The following is a 24161-nucleotide window of genomic DNA, read 5'->3' on the forward strand; positions in this document are numbered from 1 at the left end:
AGAAAAAGAGTTGTATAAGTACTATCTACGCTGAAATTCGGAAACACACATGTAGTTCCAGTATCATTTGGGCATTTTCAACGAAGGTTGAAAACTTGAAGCCGGTGAAACTGACAGTTAATCTGAGATGTCGAGCAAAATACGCTCTCGGGAAAACAATGCAGCAAATTAATATGAGAAATGCTAGGATCAATCGCACACGAGCCTATGCCCAAACACCTAGCATTCATGCTTGTGGTACTAAATCTAATACCCCTCTATGTATAAGTTAGTATATTGATATATTCAGTCCTATTCAGTCTTTGCTGGTCAACCATTTTCTCTCCAAATCTTTGGCTTCAGTACTGGGTTGACTCACTGAGTTCATATCATTTGATTCCATTTCTACTAGCTTTTCCAGAGCTTTCTTGCCAATAAAGAAACAATGGACGGTGGCAATGACGATGATCCTTTATCGCCGGACCTTTCTTGCCAAGAAAATCCTGAATTTTTGAACGATGAGGTGCCAGTTGAAAACCCAGACGACGGCATCAACAACTTAATCCACATAGAGATCGAATTCGGGTTCCAGAGAGATGAAGCTTTGATCATTCCCAACTGGGTTTTGGAAGTTCGATCAGAATCCATCACATGGGCTCTCAACGTTAGTCTCAAAACTCCAAAACCCCATTTCCTGTTTTCGAAATTTCGATCCATTTGTACTAACGTTTGTGAAGTTTCAGTCGGGAGTTTAATCTGGTGTTTCTTGAAATTCAGAAAACAGCAGCATTTGGGTTTCAATCCTCAACAGTAGTATATTTGTCCGTTACATACTTCGATCGGTTCATTTCTCTGACGTCCATCGCCATGCCCGTAAGATTTTGATTACATTTTAATTTAATTAGAAATTTTATTAGTATTAATGAATTGATTAATTTTTCTTTTTTTCTGCAGATTGTAGAAGAAAGACCGGAAATTAGATTGCTTTCGGTGGCCTGCCTATCGTTGGCGGCATGGACGGAGAGGATGATGCTCCCACCGCTGTCACAACACGAAGACGGAGATTACTTCTTTGCAGCGGGATCTATTGTACAAAAGGCGCATAGGGTGTTGACAGCATTAGGATGGGACATGGATATAATCACACCCTTCGCGTTTCTCGATTACTTGGTCTCCAAGTTATGGCAAGAATTTCCACCAGATGTGAAATTTCAGATTGCAGCACACCTCCGTTCTGTAATGACAGGTATTTCTGTTATTTACATGAATTAATTGATCACTTAATCAATTAATTTGTTTTTGTTGGTTGATTTAGATGGTCATTACGAATTAATTAAGTTTGTACTTGAACGTTAGAGATCAATTTAATGCATCATCGGGCGTCCGCTGTAGCAGCTGCCGCCACCTTACTGGCATTGGATCAGAATTTAACTAATGAATCATTGAATGTCAGGATATCGGTTCCTGATTTGAATTTTTTGGAAACTGTGAGTTTTTTGGTTCGTTAATTAATCTCATTAGTTGGTTAATCAAATGGATTAAAGACTGGATTTTGCTTAATGGGTTGATTAATCTTGGACTTGTTGGCCTTTGTGTTGCAGGACGCTGTGTTTTTCTTGTACCATCAAATGCAGGAGCGGTTAGGTGGTTGAAAGTAAATAACCCAAAAGGTGCAGTAAATGTTGTAGAAAATTCTTCAGTTACGGCAGAGAAGTGATTCTGTTGATAAATAGTAAATAGTAAATGGGAAAGAGGAGATGAGGTGCCTTGGTGAGATTTGATGCGTTTGTGTTGCATGTTGGCCATCAAAATTCAAGAGAGTTTTGTAAAGATCTGATTTGTTTGAATGTTTGGGGTATGTTTTTCTAGGTGGGCCCTACTATGTTCTTCCTTATAAGCATTTTGGTTGGTTGGCTGTGTAGCGCTGAGGTGTCATGCAAACCCAAGACATCAATAGGTTTTTCTATGCGGAACCGGATCCCCTTCGGATCCATATATATTGAGCCTGCTAAGCAGGCGATTTGGGTTGTTGAAATTTGATCAAACGATTACAATTATTATAACTTTTAGAGGGTTCCCTGTTTGTTACCTTTGGATCAAATTTCAACGGCCCAGATCGCCTGCTCAGCAGGCTCAGTTTTATTGGATCTGGCAGAGAACCGGTACCTTTCTATGCTAATCATATTTTGACAAAGTTAATTAATGGTTACTTTTTAATCACGACGAGGTGGTCCAATGGTTGGGAATGGGTTCCAGATCCACATTCACCCAAGTTCGATTCTTGCCACGGATGAATTGCACGGTGATGGTCAAGAAGAGACTAAAATGTCTTTGAGTCTTTCCGGCCTCCGGAAGGATGGACTACCGACGAAATCATCCGCTGATCTCCTTTTTATTAAAAATAAAATAAAAAATTAATGGTTCCTTTTCAAATTAATCAAACTCTGAAATTTAGATCGAATACAAATATCTTCATATGATGTCATTTTCACTCGGGAATTTTGTACGTAACCGGAGTATATTCTAACAGTAATATCACTATATCACGTGACGCCTCCGTTCACTGACATCTTTCCATAAGCAGGAGAGTATGTCATTTAGCCATGAATTTGCTAGCTGTTCGACTTTACAGAATCGAAAGAATGATCTTTGAAACGATGCCATAACAAAACCTCCATCTGTAGGCAAGCGCAGAGGTACATATTCAAGTTCCCAGTCGATCTCCTGTCTCGCTTACGCGGGGATGAATTTCAGAGCTGCTGACACCGGCATGCCAAGGAACCCAAGCGCAACGCTAACAAACCATTGCTTCAAACTTAGAGGATATGTGCTTGCGAATGTACCCAGGAACTCAATGATTATGATTTGAAAGATAACAGTGGCAGAGAGGACAGACACGAAAACGTAGTTCTGCGTTATGCCTTTGAAGACGTTTATCTTCTCCATTTCCCTCGAGCTGATCTCATTGAAAACCTGAAGGAAACAGCGTACGAGGGTGAGTGGTCATTTCCTGAATTCGAATTTTACTGTTTCTAATACTCCGATTCATGAACTAACGCAATATGAGTAAATCAATCCCCCGATAATTCATAATTACCTGACAAAACACAAATGAGTTGAAGATAAGGGTGTTCAAGATCAAATCAGAGTCTGGGCCAACGAGCTGAAAAGCTTCTTTTCCTCTGGTCTGTAGAAACCATAATATCACAAACTGATACAGAGACTGCCCGAGGATATTCCTCCACATCACATTAGTGATGAAGTTTCCCGTCCTGCCAACTGGTGTTCTCTTCATCAAATCATCATTAGGCGGCTCAGTGGCTAATGCAAGGGCTCCCAGAGTGTCCATGATCATGTTGACCCAGAGAAGCTGTACAGCAGTAAGCGGTGTATTTCCTATGTGCGTTATCAACCCCAAACCAAAAAGTGAGCCACAATATTGTCATGAGAAAGAAAAAAGAAACTTAAATAAGAAAGAAAATGTCAGTGTGCTTACCGGTTAAACAGGCAGAAGAAAAGTTGACAATAAGTGCAACCACATTAACCGTTAACTGGAACTGAACAAATTTCTGTATGTTCAAGTACACTGAACGTCCCCATTTGTCGACAGTCACAATTGTAGAGAAGTTATCATCCAGAATTATCACATCAGCACTTTCTTTTGCTACCTGAGATGATTAGAACACGCTTAATTATCTTAATATCAAAAAGGTTCAACACATGAGAAGAAGAGAGTAAACGACCCGTCATTGGGCAAAGGAATCACTTCTTTCGTGTATTATCCATATTTAACCTACTATGATTTAGTCTCTTACCACCACCACCACTTTCCAACCCAACCTTTTTGCAGTCTTCTGATACCTCAATTTAGTAATAAGCTCATCAATCAAAATAGTGATGGAACTTTTCTCTAAAAACTACCTAAGAAGTAAAGGAGTTGTATGTCTTTAGCATGTTATATCTATAAAAAAGGAAAATCATCTGTGAAAATGTGTGACTTTATGATTTGAGAAAGCGAGAGAGAAACTTTTATTAAGACACAAAAAGGAGCAACATCATGGTAAATACCTCAGTTCCAGCAATGCCCATTGCAAGCCCTATATCAGCTTCATGAAGTGCTGGAGCATCGTTTGTACCATCACCTGTCACGGCCACAACTTCTTGAAAAGTGGTCCTTAGGTGTCTTACAAGGGTATGCTTATCCATTGGTGAAGATCGAGCCATAACCTGATCACATGATAATAAATTAACTACACGTTTCTGTAACAGCTCACTGGCGGTATTTTTGAAATTTTGATTACATGTTTCCGTATTAGTGTCTTTCCAGAAAAATAAGAAACTGTACCTGAAGTTCTGGAATAATTTTTTGTAATTCCTCCTCACTCTTCTCACGAAATTCTGGGCCTTCAATTGCCAAACCCCCATCGGTCAAAATTCCACATTCTCTTGCAATTGCTTTTGCAGTGTTTATGTTGTCTCCGGTAACCATTCTGACTGTAATACCAGCAGACCTACAAATTGCAACGGACTCCTTGACACCAGGACGAACTGGATCTTTGATACCCACAATGCCTATACAAGTGTACCCTGAGGCGGGAATAGGACTTTCAGCTGAGAACTCATTGCCAACCTCCATGTATGCAAGGCAGAGAGTTCTAAGTGCTTCACTAGCAAAACGTTTAATGATGCCACTCAAAAGATCAATGGATGCTTTATCGAGGGGAACAACCTCACCATCTGGACCCATGCATTTGTCACATGCAGCTAATATTATCTCAGAAGCACCTTTAGTGTGCACCCGGAAGCCACCTTCAGGAAGCTCTAGAACAACACCCATTCGCTTCTTATGAGAATTGAAGGGCTCAATTTTAACAACTTTTGATGCTTCCCGTTCTGCCTTGCAATCACCGCCAAGCAACATCCCAAATTCCAAAATAGCAGTCTCAGTGGGTGTTCCAAGTAACTCAATCTTGCCATCTTTGTTTTTAACAACTTCTCCTCCAGTGTTGTTAAAAATAGATTGAAGTATGAGTCTCAAACCGGAGCCAGGAACTATAGAGGCCAAGTTAGAAGCTTCCTCAGAGGTTCCCACATCTCTGATTTTCCCACAAATGCAAGCTTTCACAACAGTCATGTGGTTAGTCGTTAGTGTCCCAGTCTTGTCACTGCAGATAGTTGTGGCTGATCCCATTGTCTCACAAGCGGCCAAATGCCTGACTAGTGCCTTATCGTTCATCATCTTCTTCATGGCAAAAGCAAGACTCAATGTCACAGCCAAAGGCAAACCTTCTGGAACAGCAACAACTACAATTGTAACAGCTATAGCAAAATATTCCAAGATTTCCAATGCGTCATCTCCAGACCAGATCAAGTGGGATCCTTCTTGAAGCTTGCGGCTGAACAATCCTTGAACCAACACAGAAAATGTCACAACAGCAAAAAACAGGCCTATTTTCCCAATGATGGTTGCCACACCATTTAGTTTGACCTGCAAGGGGGTTTCATCATCTCCTCCTTCACTGAGAGTAGTCATCAGTTTACCCCACTGGGTTCTCATTCCAACAGTAGTTACAAGCATCTTGCATGATCCATCTTGAACTTTAGTTCCAGACAGGAGAAAAGGATTAGTAGAATTGACTTTAACTGGTTCACTCTCACCAGTTAAACTGGATTCATTTATCAGCACAGAAAACCCAGAAACAAAAAGTCCATCAGCTGGGACCAGATCTCCAATAGAAAGATGAACAATGTCACCAGGAAGTAGTTCATATATGGACAGCTTCTGTCTGAATCCATCTCTAGTAACCTGAACCGTAATTTTTTTCTTCTCCTTCTCCAAGTCCTTGAACTGCAGGGATTGTTTATAATCACTAGTTGCAGTGACAAATACAACAAGCAAAATGCTCGCAACAATTCCAAGTCCATCGTGGGCACCCTTTGGCCAACCTTCTGTCATTATCCCAACAAGCAAAGATACAAGGGCACAAAATGCAAGTATCATGAGGGTAGTGTCTTGAAGGGCTTCCCACACATAAACAAGAAATCCACGGGATGGTTTTTCAGCGAATTTATTAACTCCATATATTTCTTTTCTCTTATGCAGCATTTTCTCAGAAGTAGAAATTCCATTGATACTTGATGTTCCAAGCTTGTCTGTGATAGTCTCCACACCACCATGACTTTTCAGCTTTTTCACATCACGGCCTTCAACAATCGATCCAACCTCATCAGCACAAATTTGAAAACCCGCAGCTTTGACTTCCTCAGGTACGGTATAATCACTGGGCAAACTTAAGCCTGCAGACATTGAAGGTTGAACACCAAATAAACACATAAAAAAGATAGAAATATTGTTTTTAAATTTACAAAAGTTATAGCGTCTGTATAACCAACTTCAGGACTGAGTATGTTAAGATTCTAACCATGGATAAACTGAAGTGCAGCTTGTGAAACCAAAACTGCAACTCTAAACTTCTCCTGTTATTTCCACCGAAGACGAACAAAGGACAACGCAGTAAGAAATAAAACTTTTCTTTTATAAGACATCAAAAGATATATTTTCTACATAAAGTATGCTCATGAATATAAACGTTTACTAGTTACGACCCCCATTAAGTACAACGTATATCTGCCCAATTTCTGTTTAAGGTAGACGGTAGACCTTAATTCCATAGTACAGCAACTACGGTTCACCATACATGGTTCAGAAAGCTGTTAAATCCTTTTACACATTATCGTCGTATTACATTCCATATCCCATTAATCAAACCCAGTTACAAGTATGTACTTGGTCAGGGTTTTCTTTTTGACATTCCGCAAGATGAGACAATACAAAATGGCAATTTCAAGCTGCAATGGATCTGCGAACAGCATGGCTAATTCACCGTGCACCAGAAACAAGTAATCTCAAATTTCAGACAACAATGAGTCCAGAATTTTTCCCTCCCTTAGGTAAACCTATCATCGAAATATTTTCGAATACGGAGATGTGATTTTCCTGGCATTTAAAGCATTTCCTCAGGATCTGCCCCAACTTTCTATATACGTTACACTTGTTAAAGCATGTAAACCAGCTAAAATGTAAATCCACAAGCACGCAGGAAAGGAACACTAATTAATTATAATTACAGATTAACTGTCCAAATTATAAGATTAGATCTATTGTAGCACTAGGATCAAAGGCAACTAACAACAACAAAAAAAAACACTAAAAATTTCTAAAAATGAAAATTTTCTCAGGAACCAAACAGGACATAAGAAAAAAGAGAAAAAAACACAAAAACAAAAAGTGAAGCCGATTTATACCTGATTGGAGCGTCGAATGGCCTCGGCCTCAAACCGCTTGGAGAGATTAGCAGTGAATCTGAACCTCCGTTTCCTATTCTTCACAAATCCACAGAGCTTCCTCCATCTCTCAAGCGCCTCCTCCGACGAGTTCTTCGCCTTCACATCAAAGTTCTCGTTCAAATAGTTCTCCATCTCACCTTCGCAGCTTCACCGCAAACAAGAAACGCCTAGCCTTATACACACAAAGACGACCCTAGCCTTTACTCATTCAAGTTCACCAGCAAAGATTCAAACGCAAGCTGAACCAAAAGTGCCTTCTACCAACGGCACCTGGAATCGCTTTTTCTTTTCGGCTTTTTCTCTCTGATGTGCAATAATTTTGAGCCGTCAAAGAGAAGAATAAGACCGGATTTGACCCCTACAGAATTTGACTTGTTCTTCTCTTCCAAATCTCTCTCTCTCTCTCTCTCTCTTACTGTTCTTGCAGCCTTTGTCTATGGCGGTTGGCGGAAAGCTGAAGACGGAGAGAGATTGAGCGTTGGCTCTCTGTACCGTGCAGCCCTCTCGCCTCAAACGATTCAGCATCTCCGCTCAATTTTTTGGACGAAACGTTTTAGCGTTTCAACGACCATTATGCTATGGAGTGGTAGTAATTGAGGAATACTGCTTACATGGAACCGTTTACATCGTATTTCAATTCGTTAGCTCGTTGATATGCGAATAAAAATTTACATAACACTATATTATTGAAAAATAATGTTAGAAAGGTTAAACTTTTAAATTAATTTTGTAAATGTTAAATTATTACTTACATATTGAAATATCTTATATTTTATTAGTGACGCATTATATAACAAAGATTCTATACAGTTATTATCCAATTCTTACATGAATTTTAATTTTCTATTACTATAATTTAATTTAAAATTTTAGTCTTACTAATATTATCGTTATTAAAAAAAGATGCCATGCAATTATTTATCCATTTCATTTAAATATTTATCGTAGTTGGAGGATGAGCGTGAAAGAGTAGTTAAATATATTAAACAAAGATATCTTTGCCACGTGGTAGAGTTGCCTAGTTTAGGAGAGAGAGAGTGGTAAATTTGGGAAATTTCAGGAACTTAATATCTTATCTTGTGTTTGGAAGAAAATTAAAAACTCAGAGAACTTGGATCCATTACATGGGTTGCACTACTTTGTTAACGTATTTTTATCTTAAAAATTAATCATTTATCCTTTTAATTATCTTTATTTATCATCTATTTTTGTCAATTTTCAATCACCTAATTGAAGAAATTGAAGAAAATCAGTAGCTAAAATTTAACAAAATATGTGAAAGACAAAAATAATGTGAGGATAGAAGTATTCTTTAAGTAAACTAATAAGTAGGGAGGGATAAGTGGGGACTGAAATCCCACTGGAAGCTTATGCATGGTCGTTTGTTTGTTGTACACTTGTATATGATAAAATGATTTGTAATTTAATTAATTTATAATTTTTAAGGAAGAGTGAGTATTTTCAAAAGAAAATCGGATATATTTTTGTTCATCGTCCTTGTTATCTAACTTGAGAGTGGTGAACATCTCCGTCATGTGGGACCATCATTTAAGAGTGATGACAAAAATAATTTCGAAGAATTTTAAATGCCGTGTGATTGGTTAGTGAAACTTCATTCGCAGGTTTTGGCTATGTGGGCGTGGGTTTCGTTTGATAGGGACTTGCAAACGAATGAGTGATGACAACTCAGCGTGTAAGCAGAGCCGGGGCCATTAGTATTTTGCTTGTAACTTTTTCTGTTTTTGTGTGTTTTGGGAAAGTTACTGTTTATGGTTTTTTTTTTTTTTTTTTAAAGGGAAGTTCGATATTTATTAAACAAATCTGAAAACGTACAAATTAAGAATAGTGTGAATAATGAGCTTCGATAAAATTTTGTGGGGATTTTCAACCCGATCGAAGGAAAAAAAATGTCCCGCATAACAAGACAACCTATCCTCAAATGACAATACATAGGCAAATTATAAAGCATCTTCAAACAAAATATCCCTAAGCAAATCAAAAGGTTCTTCAAACCACACAAACTATTGATTACTATCAATTCCCACTCGATCAAGGCGATGCGTAACCGAGTTACTTTCAAACAAAATATCCCTAAGCAAATCAAGAGGTTGTTCAAACCACACAAACTGTTGATTACCATCAATTCCCACCCAATCAACGCGATGCGTAGCCGAGTTGCTTTCTCGCTGTACATGGTTTAACACCGGCTGAGGCAAGGGCTTGAGTAAAAAACGAAGGTCGTTGATAATAGGACCCAAAGGTGAGCAATCTTCATCCTTACCATTCATGGCAGCCATCACCAAACTTGAATGTTCTTCGAAAACTACATTCATACCAACTGGGCAATAAGACTGGGCCAACAAAATAGCTTGACAGGCAGCAAAGAGCTCAGCGTGGAAAGCAGAACTTGTCTTTCCAATTAGACCGACAACAGCAGCGATGAACCCACACACCCACCCCACCCCACCCCCACACACGAGTGATCTCGAAGAATTACACCGAAACCACCCCGTAATCCTTGTTGAATCCACGCCCCGTCAAAATTACATTTGACCCAATTTACGTCAGGTTTCTTCCACTTCTGGAGGGGGGACGATTTACCTTCCTCGCACCAACCTTATGCCATTTCTGATACTCCTGTAGCCAACCCTCTGCTCGAAACACCACCTCATGCGGCGACAAAGAAGACCCATTCCATAAAGCCTCATTTATGTTCTTCCACAGCAGCCATAAGATCATCAAACACAAGTCAAAAGCCGAGTATGGAGAGTGCAAAGCAATGTGTAATAACCATTGCAAAAATTGTTGAGCGCTGCCATTCTCAAACCGAATACCCATACCCCCAAACCAGACCACCTTCGCCATGCTGCAATCTCTTAGTAAGTGTTATGTCGACTCGCCGTGTGAACCACAAAACCCACGTAAATTATTCACTACCACTTTCCTCTTCGCAAGGTTCGATCTTCTGGGAATAGAATCCAAACATGCACGCCATGCATGAATCTTTACCTTCCCCGGAACACATGCATTCCATAACCTCTTCCATAATTTTTCGCCACCAGTACTAATCGAAGAAGGAGAAGCATTTGCACCATCCCCAGCTGAAGAAATGATACCTCGTGCCACATGGTAGGCACTTCGGACTGAGAACTTCTCATTGCGTTCATAATGCCAAATGCGTCGATACTCAACCGAACGCATACTGAGGGGAAAGCTGACCATTTGCTCCACTTCCTTCTGGGAAAATAACTGATACAACAACTCAAAATCCCACCGTCTCAAGCCTGCAATGATGAGATTATCTACCATGGCCTCAGCATTCTAGTACTCCGGCGATGGACTCAAGACTCAAAAAAAGGAATATCTCGGCAACCAATTGTCTTGCCAAATTCTGATACTCTTCCCATCTCCCAGCTGCCATCGAAGCCCTTTTTGTAGCACCGACCGTGAAGCCGCAATACTTCTCCAAACATACGATCCATTGGCATTCACCCGAGCACTCAGACAGTCGGTTGTAGGAAAATAGCGGGCTTTTAAGACATGAAAGGCAAGAGAGTCTGGTTGTTGAATAAATCGCCATGCTTGTTTTGACAGTAAGGTAAGATTAAAAGCATAAAGATCCCTGAAGCCAAGACCTCCCTCGTGTTTAGGCTTACACAATTGGCGCCAATTAAGCAATGGATTTTCCGTTTGCCAAGGTCACCACTCCACCAAAATTTAGCAATCGTCATGTTTAATTCTTCGCAAAAGGATTTGAGAAGAAGAAAACATTGCATAGAATACATAGGCAAGGCTTGTGCCACCGTCTTCATTGGCAATTCTCGTCCCGTGCTACTCAATAAATCACCACGCCAACTCTGTAGTTTTTTTCCAAAGCCGATTTTTCACATACGAATAATTTTCCTTCTTCGACTTCTTGATAAACACCGATAAACCCAAATACTTATCATGAAACTCCACTCTCCTCATACCAAGACAATCAGCAAGTATTTCATAAGTCGTGAGATTGGTACTAAACGAAACGTAACTCTTTTCAAAATCCGCTGCTTGTCCCAAAGCAATTTTATAGATACACAATACCTTCTTAATATTCTGGCACTCAATAAGCGTATCACGAGTGAAAATAAAGCTGTCATCTGTAAAGAACAAATGGTGAATACTCGGGACTGGGCGACACACCTTGATACCTTGCAGTTCCCCAACAGATTATGCCTTTGTAAGGAGAGCCGAGAAACCCTCGGCACAATTAACAAATAAATAGGGGGAAAGAGGATCCCCTTATCGAATTCTTCTTCCTGGATGCACATACCCTACCGGGTCGCCAACTCGCCATTCAATTTGAAAGAGTACGAGATTGTGGAAACACATAACATAACCATATGGATCCATGTCGAAGAGAAACCCATGTGATACATCATAGCCTCAAAGAACTTCCACTCCAAGCGATCATACACCTTACTAATGTCTAACTTCAACGCCATAAGCCCATTCGACCCTGATGACTGTTTATGCATATAATGAGCAACTTCCGCTTTGCCATAATTTTCTGCCTTGCTTTCCATGTTATCATAAAGGAGGATATTACCCTTTTACCCTCGTTTGTAATTGGCAAGCAGCATAAGTGAGATTTGGTTGTACGGGTCGAGATGGAGATCACATGGGTGAGGTTGGGACATACAATCACAACTTCCTAGAAAGCATGCTAGAGGTAGGAAAACTAACAAAAAAATCTAAAAAAAAATTAGTTTTAATGAAAAATGACAAATGAAGATGTAGTCAATAGTATCAGAGAAATGTAAAAATGTAATTTTTCGTTAAAAGTGAACAATACCGGAAGTATTTCGTTAAAACTTCCTATTTCTTTTGATATTTCTAGGTAAAATTGATAGGCAAGTTTGGTCACTTATATTATAACTGTATTTTCTATTTTTTTATATTTAAATTTGAGGTCATTTATATGGTTAAAAATGTGAATCGAATTTTGTAAGGAACATTTTCTTCATAATGTTTTCAAAACAATTTATCCAAATTAAAGATGATCCTCAAATTTCGGTTAAAGTCACGCATGCAACTTGAAGTTGAAACTCACATTTTTCAATCGATTGTAGTTTGCAACTCCTCTTTGTGATTTATCACTCCGTGTCTTCTTATTCATTTTTTTTTTCTTTATACATCAATATATTTAAATAAGAAGTGGGATTGCGCGTAGCCACATAATGAGTTTCTCTTAATAATTTGATATATATATCTTGCAATTCACAGTAGATGATCCTAAGACATCTCATTTACAAATTAAGACAAATACGACTAGACTTTAGTACTAAATATCATCTTCCCGTCCATTTATTGTAAAGAAAAGAATCAATGGATTGAACAATTCTATTTTCAAAAGCTCATCACACCCACCCATCCATATACCATATATACTATCCGCATAATTAAAATTTAAAAAGAAATATTAAGGGAATTTTTTTAAAAGTGAGGCTCTTTATAATCATCTGACAGCTTATGCTTTTGAAATAATATTTTATAATATTAACATGAAAATTGATGTTAAACGAAGAAATGACAAATAGTCTATAAAATTTTCATTTTGAAGGAGTCTTGATAGCATTTTTCAAATTAAAATGGGGTCCATGGGTTAAGAATAACATAAGAAATGTTCTAAACATTTTTTTCATCTTACTGTTATCTAGCCGGCTTTAAAAATTAGGAATAAAGTAGAAAACAACAAAAGTGGTGGAGGAAATTCCACTCACTGGGTGGCCCCCTCACGCCTTTTGAAATCACTGTCGTGCAGCCACGTGCCCTTCGAATTTCACAGTTATGGATAAAAAGCCCAATTTCAAATAGAGGCCACAGCCCAAATGTTACTTAACTGGGCTTGTTGTCCAAACTTGTGCTTCTCCCAATTTATCCATTAGTCATCTTAATATTAATATTTTAATCCAATGCACGACAAAATTAATATGAAGATTTGAATAAAAACCTTTAGATCAATTGATCTAACGGTTTATATTCAATTGTGCAGGTTAATTGTGTAGTTTTGTTGTGCACTAGTAAAAGCGTTTTTATAGTGAGTCCCAAAGTTTGCACCATGGGTGAAAGTTTAGAACATAGGCTTTAATGAACTACATCTACGAAATAGTCTTAATACGCTTACTAAATTTGTGAACATGGTAAAAACATGAAGATCAGTTTGGCATTTAGCTCAAAGGAAATTTTGTTTACACCGGAATGGTATTTATCAACACCGCTACCCCCTTCTTGGGTAACATCTCCGGTGGCCTCTTAGCCGGAATCACCGCCTTCTACTTTCCTCTCCCTTGGTTCCCCACATGAAAACACAACGATAAAGTGAAGTACAAAAATGGGCCAATGAAATGGTAATTTTCAATTGAGGCCCAAAATAAAAGAGAGAATAGCTGTGGACTCTCATTTCATGGTTTCAAAATTCTACCTCAAGGCCCACAGCCCCATTTTTCAAATTTTAAAATTATACAAAAAGATATATAATTTTATTTGAGACACCCATATATTATGGTTATATATTTGAGATGAAATCGTCACGAAATAGATAGAACAGTAATAAAAACACTAAGCAGACAACAACGTGGAAACCCCACAATCTCACAATTACATATCCAAAAATATGTGGACGTACATATATTTCCAATGCACGCGTGCACAGACCATAATCTAATCTTGATAATCCGTTAGATTGAAAGATTTTACATATGTGCTAACATGTGATCACTCAACAACCCTAAAATCATTCAAACTTTATACCATGTCTTTAATTTTTATATTTTGATTTGAAATTCGACTGCTAAATAGGAGACATGCGTCATGCATGCATGAGAAGGTCCTCCTCGTTTGATCATGAAAGTGCATATTTGACATAGAATATAGCAAAAGTGAAATCATGAGAGTAACAAAAGTCCTACACGTGCATGATCCTAAATACGACTCTGTGTATCTAATTCGACTTAAAACTAATTGATAATTGATAATAAAATTAAAAATCCACTCGTCTACGATAAGTATAGCCTTATACATGAAGAAGTGTATGTAACACTCATCCTTCTTTTTGTGAATTCTTATCTTTAACAGTGTTTGTGTGAAATATTTTTTTGTGTACTATTCTTCTTATTCTTGTTTATTAGTTCTTCTTTAACTTATTCAATGGTACGTCTAAGAAAAAAAGTTGAGTGATGCAGTAGAAAAATGAGCGTGAGAATTACTAATAGAAATTAGGGCATGCGATCAATTTTGTTTGTGAGACTGTAATCTCACCACTTGATATCAATCAATTATATAAATTATATACAACTTGTTATATTCTGAAGTATAAACTTTACTTTTACGCATGTAGACTATAACAAGTAAAATTAATAACGCTATATGACCGATGCTACCTAGCCTTTTGGAGTAGATGCATGATGATCTTCACGACCATGTAATATTCTAAATTGTGTAAATAGGACGTTGTTGCCTATCCAAGTACGTCAAATCTAATCAAAGTGATGAAAACCCAAGATGCAAATGCAAGACACAAAGTCGCATCCTAGCATGGGAAACCATTAGATCAGTGGGAGGCAATAAGTCATATGCACGCGTGCTTTGAGAAAACTAATCTGATTAAGACTTCTCTATCTTAATATATGCCATTTTTTATTATACCTTTACACGTAATATCATTATTTCATTCAAATTAATATATTTGTATATATATTTTTTAATGTGAAAATATTGAGCATCAAATTTTTCGTTCACCTATGTTGTACATTTGGAAGAAAAAATATATCACTTGACAAGAGTTTATTGTACACAAAATTTGTCAATAAATGTTTGGAGGGTTGAGATTGAGAAATGGAAGAAATTTTTAGTGTGTCTGGAACATGATCCGGTAAATCAAGTGTCATAATATAAATAATTTTAGAAATTATTTTTTTCAAGCATTCAACCACTTATATTATGAGATTTGTTGTATCGGACCATGTTTCCGGCACATTAAAAAATCTCTAGAAAAGTGGAATGAAGTTGGTCCATGCAAATGGAAGAAAAGCTAGTAAAGTAGAAATGGAGTTTATGATACATGGTTCTAACAATGATTACGTCCAAAATCGCTCCAAGTAATTCTCCTAGCTAATCATATATATATGGATTATCCAAACCACCCTCCCTTTTTTAGTTGACATGGAATCAATGAAAGAAACTAGGTTCATTTACTTAAACAAGTAAAAAATATACATAAACATAAATCCTCTTTTGTAATATTTCAGATCAATAATAATTAAGGACACTACTTTCCACTTGTGAATTATTGATGAGGGAACGTGGCTATTGGTAGTACCATATAGTTGTTCATGTGATGGCATGTATTAAAGCCAAATTAGTGGGAAAGAGAAACAAAATTCCTACGTTCGGTTTGAATATAGGAAAAGTATAGGTGGTGATAATTGTGGGTGAGTGACGAGCTTATATTTGAACAGTATTATTCACACATCATTTGTTAATTATTATTTTTTATTTTTTTAATTTATTTGATCTAACGATTAAGAATTGATAGAAATGTACGAACAATTTTAAAAAAAATGTGTAAATAACAACGCCCTTATATTTCGGGATCCGGTGTTAATAAGTAAATTGCATGTGCTTGCATAGGGTATCCCATTCTAATTAGCCATTGACAAGTCAAGAATTCGAGGAAGATGCTAGATATAATAAAGTAGAGAAAAGTAAAGAATTAAGGGCCCCAAAAGTAAATTAGATAAGATGATAAGCCTTATGACTCATCGCCACCAATTTCAAGCCAAGAAACTTGACCTATTCCACGTACAACTAGTACATACATCCATACACACACACACACACACACACACATATATATATATATATATGAGAGTTTGGATTAGCACGAACACTTTTGACACATATTATAATATATGTTTTTATGAAAGTTACTTTGTAATGTATTTCAACTATTTAATCGTTTATTTTTTATGTTTTACGTAAAAAAATTATCTATAAAAAGTTATTCAAATCCAAAATTATATAATTGTTGGATTGAATTTAGTATTTTTTATAGAACTATGTTCTTTTATTCTCTTTATTGCAAATAAATATCTTAGTATTGGGATAACAACACATTACATAATGAACTCTGCAAAATATATATAAAACATGTATCTTTGAATTCTAACCGTATATATAACTCTCAGACAAGGATTGTCTGCCCTCCCACTTCCAGTGCCCTTTCGAGTCCTCCTGTTTTATGTGGTCACGGTTAAGCTACGTCAATATTTTATATATTTTTTTATAAAGATAATAAGACAAAAATAAATAATAATATAAAATATTAATGTAGCATAACCGTGATCACATAAACAAAAAAGTACGAAAGAACACCAAAAGTAGGAAGACAGACAATTCTTGTGCTATAACTCCCTTCTCCTCTTCCATTAATCTCTCTTCCCAACATTTACAATGTCATTGTCTAGTATCAAAGAGGCGGGGGACCCAAATTTTTATACAGTTCTACCTGCAAAACTTTCTAGGAGCTCACGTGCTGTCATCCAATCAATGGATGTCACCTACATTTCTCTTTAGTCCCATAGTTATCAGTCCTTTCATTTCTCACTTAATTTTATTGTACTTTATTTCAACTATGCAGTTAAATTTTTTTGCACATAAAAAATATATGAAAATTAATGAAAAAGATTTGAAAACTTTAAATTTTACGATAACGACAAAATAAAGGGTAAAGTGAATAGTATCATAATTGACATTTTAATGTAAAAATATGATTTTTCGTTAAAGTAAATAAGACTGGAAACTTTTCGTTAAAGTTCCCTATAAATATAGGACTTTGGACCCTATGAAATTTTCAAATAAAAAGGTATTCTTGTTTAACAAGTTACACGCCATTTCGATGTTAACGGGTACTAACTTGCAAGGAACATTTCCAATATTTACTATATATATTAACATTTAAGGAAAACTAATAAAAATGACTTGAAAATTTTGAGTTTTAATCATAAGGACAAAATAAAGGGTAAAGTGAATAGTACCATGATTGACTTTTTAGTGTAAAAATATGATTTTTCATTAAAGTGGACAGTACTGTGAACTTTTCGTTAAAACTCTCTAACATTTATATATGCAAATGAATAGCAATTATCACACAGCTGACACTTTTAGTACTAGCTAGAAACAGTAGTAGCGAGAGAAAGGAGAGAGAGAGGTTTTTTTTTTTTTTCTCGGAAATATCTTTGCCAAATATTGGAAATGTCATGTAGAATGTCAATTTTGTAGCCAATTATATCGAGTGTTGGATGCGGCAACAAGAAAAAGATGGACCATATTTCTCAGTCCATTGTATATTACCACATATATTTCCTTTATGTTGAATGCTACCCCCATTGAATCAGATTCTTCTCTAACCAGCCCTATATAGCCTACATCAAACCAATTAATCATCCATTCTTCTTGGACTCTGCCTTTGCTTTTGATGACTCGTGAGACTCAGTACAATCTCATCCGTATAGGAGGAGGATAGAATTGAGAGTTCTAGTACTATCTACAATATCTCATGAAAATAAACGTGTGAAATCATTATTCGCATTCCTAAGATGAGTTGGAAGACTCTTAGTGATATCCATAATGTACGTTGATTGAATTACGCCATGTTTATAATCTACGTGATCATCAAGAACACTAAAGAGCAACTTGCATGAAAAGATTCAATGTTACGTGACATAATTATCCAATAATCTAATATTATGCATAAAGAAAACTTAAAAATAATATTATATTGTTGTACCGAGACATCATAATATTTGCCTGGCTAGCTTCAGACACTTCAGTACGTATGGGGCCGTTGCACATCTTCCCCTTCAATCTAGTCCAGAATTTAGTTAATGTGTTCCACACCCAGGAGTTCTCCACCGATGCATCGTCGTCATCATGCATTGGTGAACGTACGTCACTTAAGCTGTCAGCATTTGTACTACGCAATAGATCTAGGGTACTTGAAGCGCCACGTGGCACATTATTAACCCTGTTAATTGAGTGAGCTTCACAGAAGTACACACGATTCTCTCATCCCTGTGCTTATCCTTTAACTTTTTTTTTTTTTTTTTTTGGGTGAACGCTTATCTTTAACTTTGGTAATGCTTGCCAGGCAAATTCTCTAGGTTGGAACAACTTTAGAACCTTGACATATAGTCTGTATTCATGATAGAAATAGGGATTAGTTATAGAGCTCATTTTACATCGAATTTTAATAATTTTTTTTTTTTAAGCTTTACTTTATAGATTATTTTTGTAAAATATTAGTGTTGAGAATAAATTCAACATTGATAAAATGAGGGACATTGCATGTGCTTATAACTAATTGGGTTACTTGCCATATTGTCAATTGATTTTATGCTGGAATCACAAATTTCTTCAATTAGCCAAATCGGAAATGTTTGAGGTATCTAATTGAGTTCAAAAAAATTGACGAACACTATATTTTAAGAAATATTGGCATTTCATCAAGACAATTAAATGGGTAAATGAGTTCGGATTGAATTGACTTTTTGCAAAAACGATCTACGATTGAAGACTAAAAAAATAGACAGTTCATTAAAGTTCAATATTGAGTAAACCTCGTAATTAGTTCCCATTTTTATAAATAAAAAATAGAACCCCTTTGAATTAAAAGAAAACTATTGAAAATGACTTGAAAACTTTGAGTTTTAACAATAAGGACAAAATAAAGAGTAAAGTGAATAGTATCAGAATTGATTTTTTAGTGTAAAAATATGGTTTTTCGTTAAACTGAACAGTACCGCGGACTTTTCGTTAAAACTCCCTTGAATGAAGACTATGTTCTCTTTATATGAATTATTAATTAATATATCACTTGATTTTACTATTCTTGAAGATAAAAAATAAAAATAATTGTCAAGTTAACCCTATATTTTTTAAGGAAAACTAACGAAAAGTAAAAAAAAAAAAAAAAAACTTTAGTTTTAATAAAAAAAGAACAAATGAAGGTGTAGTGAATAGTACCAGATAAAAGTAAAAATGTGATTTTTCATTAAAAATGAATAGTACCGAGAGTGTTTCGTTAAAACTTCGTATTTTTTATCGATCTATTCCTGAATATAGGTTTGAGTTTCGAGTGCATGAGCAAATGCCATCTCTATCAGGAAGTCGCCATATATGCCAATGCCATAAAGCCTGTGAAAAACATATGAAGTTTCTCTCTGCAAGTTGTGACATATTTTTCTCATAGCTTTTGATACCAGAAGCTGGACCAGAGAGAAATGCTAGCGTGGCGATCAGCAATGTACCAATTTAAAAGTGTCAAGTCCAACCACTAACATATCATACAACAATGCATCTTACTTTGGATAATTGGCGGAAATGATGATTTTACAAATTTTAATTGTCAAAATAACCAAAATTAAATAGCAATGGCCTGTTGATCTAATATTGATGATATTGTATTATTATTGACGAAATTTTGATGACATATCAACAAAATTTCCAAGGCAATAATTATTTTAAGAGCTGAGATTTGTGTTTTCAACTACGAAGCTTTATTTCATTAAGTGGGGTCTATTGTATGAATCTTAAAACACTATTGCGCTCGGTTTTGCGCCAAATCTTCCGTTAGCTCTAAGCACTCTATATCCTTTTTTAGTCTCTTTTAAAGTCTTCCAAGGTCTTTCTCTACACCTTTTTTGACTTGAGCCTTAGTATCATAGTCGCATATTCTACCGAAGCATCAGTAGGTCTTCGGTTCGCATGTACAAATCATCTTAACCGGTTTTCTCTCATGTTATCTTCAATTGCGGCAATCCTCCTTTTCACATGAAATCCTCGATCTTCATCTTATCCTATCTTATGTGACCACACATTCAACGAAATATTTTTATCTCAGCTACACTCATTTTTACTTTTGACCAACAAAATACATATGAAAGACTACCTTTATCCATTAAGCCAAGTTCTAATCAGAAGTCAAGAATGAGGATAATCCCCTAACTTAAGTAAACTAAAACTACCAATTGGCTTAGTTGTTTGAGGTCTGGTACATGTCAAGGTGCTATCTAGAGACAAGCATGCCTTTGCTATATGATCAAGAGTCGTATAGTTGATGATTAAAGTTGAACTCTTTCTGTGTTTCCTGAACAACTTTGCTTTGTTTTTTGGCTTTTGGTTTTGTTTAACTACGCACATATTTTTAGAAATCATCCACAAAACACCATGCTAAACATATCACTTAGGTGGTAATTACCTTTTTTCTCTACTCATCATTATTAATACAATTTGGTGTGTACATTTAGATTTCACCTTATTGTGTAATCTCATATTTTGATGAGTGAGATACACATAGAAAATATTCTCGCTTGGTTCACAAGATTTTCTTGGGCATGGCAATGTAATTTCAAATTTGCCATCCACATTTCCTAAATTTAATGTTTTTTTTTTCATTTCATGTTTGTTCTTTCCTATTTCTCTTGTGATATAGGAAATTCTTAAGTCGGAATGAACAAACTATATGATCATCTAATTAAACCTATTAAAGAGTGTGACTGTAAAGTTGAAAGAGTGAGGTGTTTCGTGTCTTAAAGACTTCAACGATACAATCACAAACCACTTGATCCATTCGTCCTAACTTGATAATTTCTTTTGTTTTACAAGAGAAAACTCATTGAAGAAAAAATATATAATTGTAGCGATGGTCCCTTAACATTAGTCAAATTAGTGCTTTGGTCTTTGAAATAAAAATTCGGTAATCTTGATCTCTGAACTTGTTATAATGCAGATCAATGATCATTCTCGCTAGAACATCCATCCATTTTTTGTCCCTTCAAAAAACCCTTTGTTTTGAAAATAAGTTCTTACAAATTTAGCCGAAAGAATTATTGCTTTGCATTATAACAAGTTCAGAAACCAATATCCAAAGATTTTTAGTTTAGAAACCAAAATTCCAATTGAACTATAAAATTAAAGGACCGTTGCTTCAATTTTATAATCTTAAAAAGAAAAGAAAAAGAAGGAGCTTAGCTAAAACAACATGGGCCCCATATTTAATGCCAACCACCACATGAGCGGAGAGAACCATCACAATCCAAGCCTTATCACACCTGATAAAATTAAAATCTTTTGTCCTAAAACCATATGTACTCACCAGTCAGTCCTCCATATAAAACGCAGAGATGCATCACACACAAAGACAAACCTGTCGCAATTTCCATCACAACTCTTACCCAAACCAACAAAATGCTGCCAATCTTCCTCCCTCCATACAAAGATTTTGATACTCCCTTCCCGATATAAATACGACAACACTCCTCCCCAATCCACTCACCACTCTCCACCTAATTCTTCGCTTTTAATCCTCCCCCCAAAATTTTAAAATACTAAATTAACAGTCAACCATGGTCAACACAATCCTCGAGGCTCTCAACGTCCGAGTCGTCGGCTCAGGCGACAGGTACGTCGTCTTCGCCCACGGCTTCGGCACCGACCAGTCCGCCTGGCAGCGCATTCTCCAGTTCTTCACGCCCTACTACCGCGTCATTCTCTACGACCTCGTCTGCGCCGGCAGCGTCAACCCGGACTACTTCGACTTCCGCCGTTACACCACCCTCGACGCCTATGTCGACGACCTCCTCAACATTCTCGACGCCCTCGGCGTCAACCGCTGCGCCTATGTTGGCCACTCCGTCTCCGCCATGATCGGCATCCTCGCCTCCATCCGCCGCCCCGAACTCTTCTCCAAGCTCGTCCTCATCGGCGCTTCCCCAAGGTTAGTTCAAATCCACACATTTTCTCAAGAAATTGTTAGTTACACGATTCAATTTTTTATCCGAATTCAAAAACCCAATTGTTTAATTTTCGTTTTAGGTTCTTGAACGATGGAGATTACCATGGAGGATTCGAGCAAGAGGAGATTGAGAAAGTGTTTTCTGCAATGGAGGCGAACTACGCGGCGTGGGTCAGCGGCTTCGCGCCGCTAGCCGTCGGGGCCGACGTTCCGACGGTGGTCCGAGAATTCAGCCGGACCCTGTTCAACATGCGACCGGACATCACGCTTTTCGTGTCTCGGGCCGTATTCAACAGCGATTTGAGGGGGGTTTTGGGGCTGGTGCGGGTGCCGTGCTGCATAATCCAGACCTCGAAGGACGTGTCCGTACCGGGGTCAGTGGCGAACTACCTGAGGGACCACCTGGGCGGGCGGAACACGGTGGTAATGCTGGAAACGGAGGGACACTTGCCGCATCTGAGCGCGCCGGGTCTGCTGGCTAGGAAGCTCCGCCACGCCCTTGCGTCGTAGATGGGGCCCAACGGAGGGCCAGGAGGGGAGGAGTAGCTGCGAGGCGGGGTCCAGAGAGGACGAAATTAGCAATAAGGATGGAGACGGCGACACGTGGTCTAATAAGCTACGGACGTTAGTCCTTTCGGAGCTAAAATAGTTTTGGATTATGTGATGTCCGCAGGAAGGATAAGAATCTCCACGTGAATGTCACGTGATGACGTAACCTTCTTTTGTAAAATGGCCCAAATAAATCCTTTATTTTTGTCTTCCATTTTTCTTGTGCTTCACGATTTTTCTTGTTTGGTTTGGAATCTTGCTTTAATTCTGCAATTGTACTTGACTGCTTATATCCACTTTTCTTTTTAACTTCAGAAGATTATATTCACTTTGTTCCAAATACATGATTGTGTTTTGTTTTGAGGAATATGATTGTTTAACGCAAATAATGTCAACACCAATGACAAGTACGAATGAAATATGAAACACTTACATCAAAGCGTAACAGCTGACGACGGATTTGTAGCTTAAGTGGTTGTACTCTTGAGAAGGTTAAACTTTTTTTTCTTTCTCCAATCTCATTTGTATAGTAAAAAAAAAAACTCAGTTAATGTTGTACAATAAGTATAAGATTAATCTAAATCATACATAATAAGTTAATAACAATAAAATAACCATGGAGTTGTCAAAGGGGAAAAAAATTATATTCGTCCAATTAGTAATTTTTACAAAATCTCGACCATGCCCTCTATTTGTACCTCAAGATAGAATTTTGTCTGAAGTGCACAGAGTTTATTCGTGTTTTTTTTAAGATGGAAGCTGAATCCAAGGGAAACAAAAATAGACCTAAAACATACGTTGTTGTAGACATACTTAAGCCTTTCGTTAGACAAGGTGCTCAGCACAACGAAAGGACGATCTAAAAACATATGAAAAGTGAATCAGCAAGTTTATCCGCCACCATATTTTTTCCTCGTAAACACGAATTAATTGGTCGGCAACTCTAGTATCTATGAAGCAAGTCTGTACAAGACTGAATGAGGCTAAAAAGAAGATGATCGGTACCAAAACGAACTTATTTATTCTTTGTAGTCCATGCACAAAATTTGTTCCAATGAAGTTAATGATGAGAATAAGGAACAAAATATTGTTGCACATGACTTGTACCTCAATTAGTTAAATTCACTCGATATCTTAAATTCATTTCTTCTCCCCAATATTGCTTGTATAAGAAAAGATAAATGCAGTGTCATTTTTATACTCGGTTAATATTCATTTTTATTGTTCAAAATACTCGGTTAATATTCTTAAATTAAAGTCAATTAGTACTACGGTCTAGTAGTATTCCTCTTCACTTGTAAGTGAGAAAGGGAAATTTGCACCGCATTATTACTAGTCCATTATGAGGCTGAGCCCACCTCCTCTCTTTGTGTAGATAATAATATCGTTTGTTCAAAAAATATTTTTTAAGTTAAAAGGGATCGTGTCATTTAGCACTAGTTTTCCGTTTTGGGCT

General features: G+C 36.9%; 3 protein-coding genes across 3 annotated transcripts; 2 read left to right on the forward strand and 1 right to left on the reverse strand.

Annotated features, from left to right (window-relative positions):
• Positions 1–99: 99 nt before the first annotated feature.
• On the forward strand, positions 100–1826 carry LOC137718261 (cyclin-D5-1). Its single transcript, XM_088685378.1, has 6 exons — positions 100–237; positions 392–643; positions 757–852; positions 934–1225; positions 1336–1466; positions 1581–1826. The coding sequence occupies exons 1-6, from the start codon at positions 181–183 to the stop codon at positions 1629–1631; spliced, it is 879 nt and encodes a 292-aa protein (XP_088541504.1). The 5' UTR covers positions 100–180; the 3' UTR covers positions 1632–1826.
• Positions 1827–2386: 560 nt separating this feature from the next.
• On the reverse strand, positions 2387–7982 carry LOC137737345 (calcium-transporting ATPase 1). Its single transcript, XM_068476797.2, has 7 exons — positions 7285–7982; positions 6402–6456; positions 4325–6276; positions 4048–4206; positions 3476–3647; positions 3077–3375; positions 2387–2952 (listed from the first exon to the last, which is right to left on the reverse strand). The coding sequence occupies exons 1-7, from the start codon at positions 7456–7458 to the stop codon at positions 2713–2715; spliced, it is 3051 nt and encodes a 1016-aa protein (XP_068332898.1). The 5' UTR covers positions 7459–7982; the 3' UTR covers positions 2387–2712.
• A 13534-nt stretch (positions 7983–21516) lies between these two features.
• On the forward strand, positions 21517–22919 carry LOC137748573 (putative strigolactone esterase DAD2). The gene is made up of 2 exons (XM_068488745.2): positions 21517–22138; positions 22237–22919. The coding sequence occupies exons 1-2, from the start codon at positions 21768–21770 to the stop codon at positions 22664–22666; spliced, it is 801 nt and encodes a 266-aa protein (XP_068344846.1). The 5' UTR covers positions 21517–21767; the 3' UTR covers positions 22667–22919.
• The last annotated feature ends 1242 nt before the right edge of the window (positions 22920–24161 follow it).

Source organism: Pyrus communis, chromosome 15, assembly GCF_041283825.1.
Source record: "Pyrus communis isolate YQ-2024b chromosome 15, ASM4128382v1, whole genome shotgun sequence".
NCBI lineage: Eukaryota > Viridiplantae > Streptophyta > Magnoliopsida > Rosales > Rosaceae > Pyrus > Pyrus communis.

Bases quoted from the DNA above. Each gene is read 5' to 3' on its own strand.
- LOC137718261 (XM_088685378.1), top strand. From the start codon at position 181: ATGCTAGGATCAATCGCACACGAGCCTATGCCCAAACACCTAGCATTC. The intron at 238-391 runs GTACTAAATCTA...CATTTCTACTAG, and splicing joins ACCTAGCATTCATGCTTGTG to CTTTTCCAGAGCTTTCTTGC. The intron at 644-756 runs GTTAGTCTCAAA...CTTGAAATTCAG, and splicing joins CCATCACATGGGCTCTCAAC to AAAACAGCAGCATTTGGGTT.
- LOC137737345 (XM_068476797.2), bottom strand. From the start codon at position 7,458: ATGGAGAACTATTTGAACGAGAACTTTGATGTGAAGGCGAAGAACTCG. The intron at 3,648-4,047 runs GTATTTACCATG...TAATCATCTCAG, and splicing joins TGGGCATTGCTGGAACTGAG to GTAGCAAAAGAAAGTGCTGA. The intron at 3,376-3,475 runs GTAAGCACACTG...TAACGCACATAG, and splicing joins TTCTTCTGCCTGTTTAACCG to GAAATACACCGCTTACTGCT.
- LOC137748573 (XM_068488745.2), top strand. From the start codon at position 21,768: ATGGTCAACACAATCCTCGAGGCTCTCAACGTCCGAGTCGTCGGCTCA. The intron at 22,139-22,236 runs GTTAGTTCAAAT...TTTTCGTTTTAG, and splicing joins CTCATCGGCGCTTCCCCAAG to GTTCTTGAACGATGGAGATT.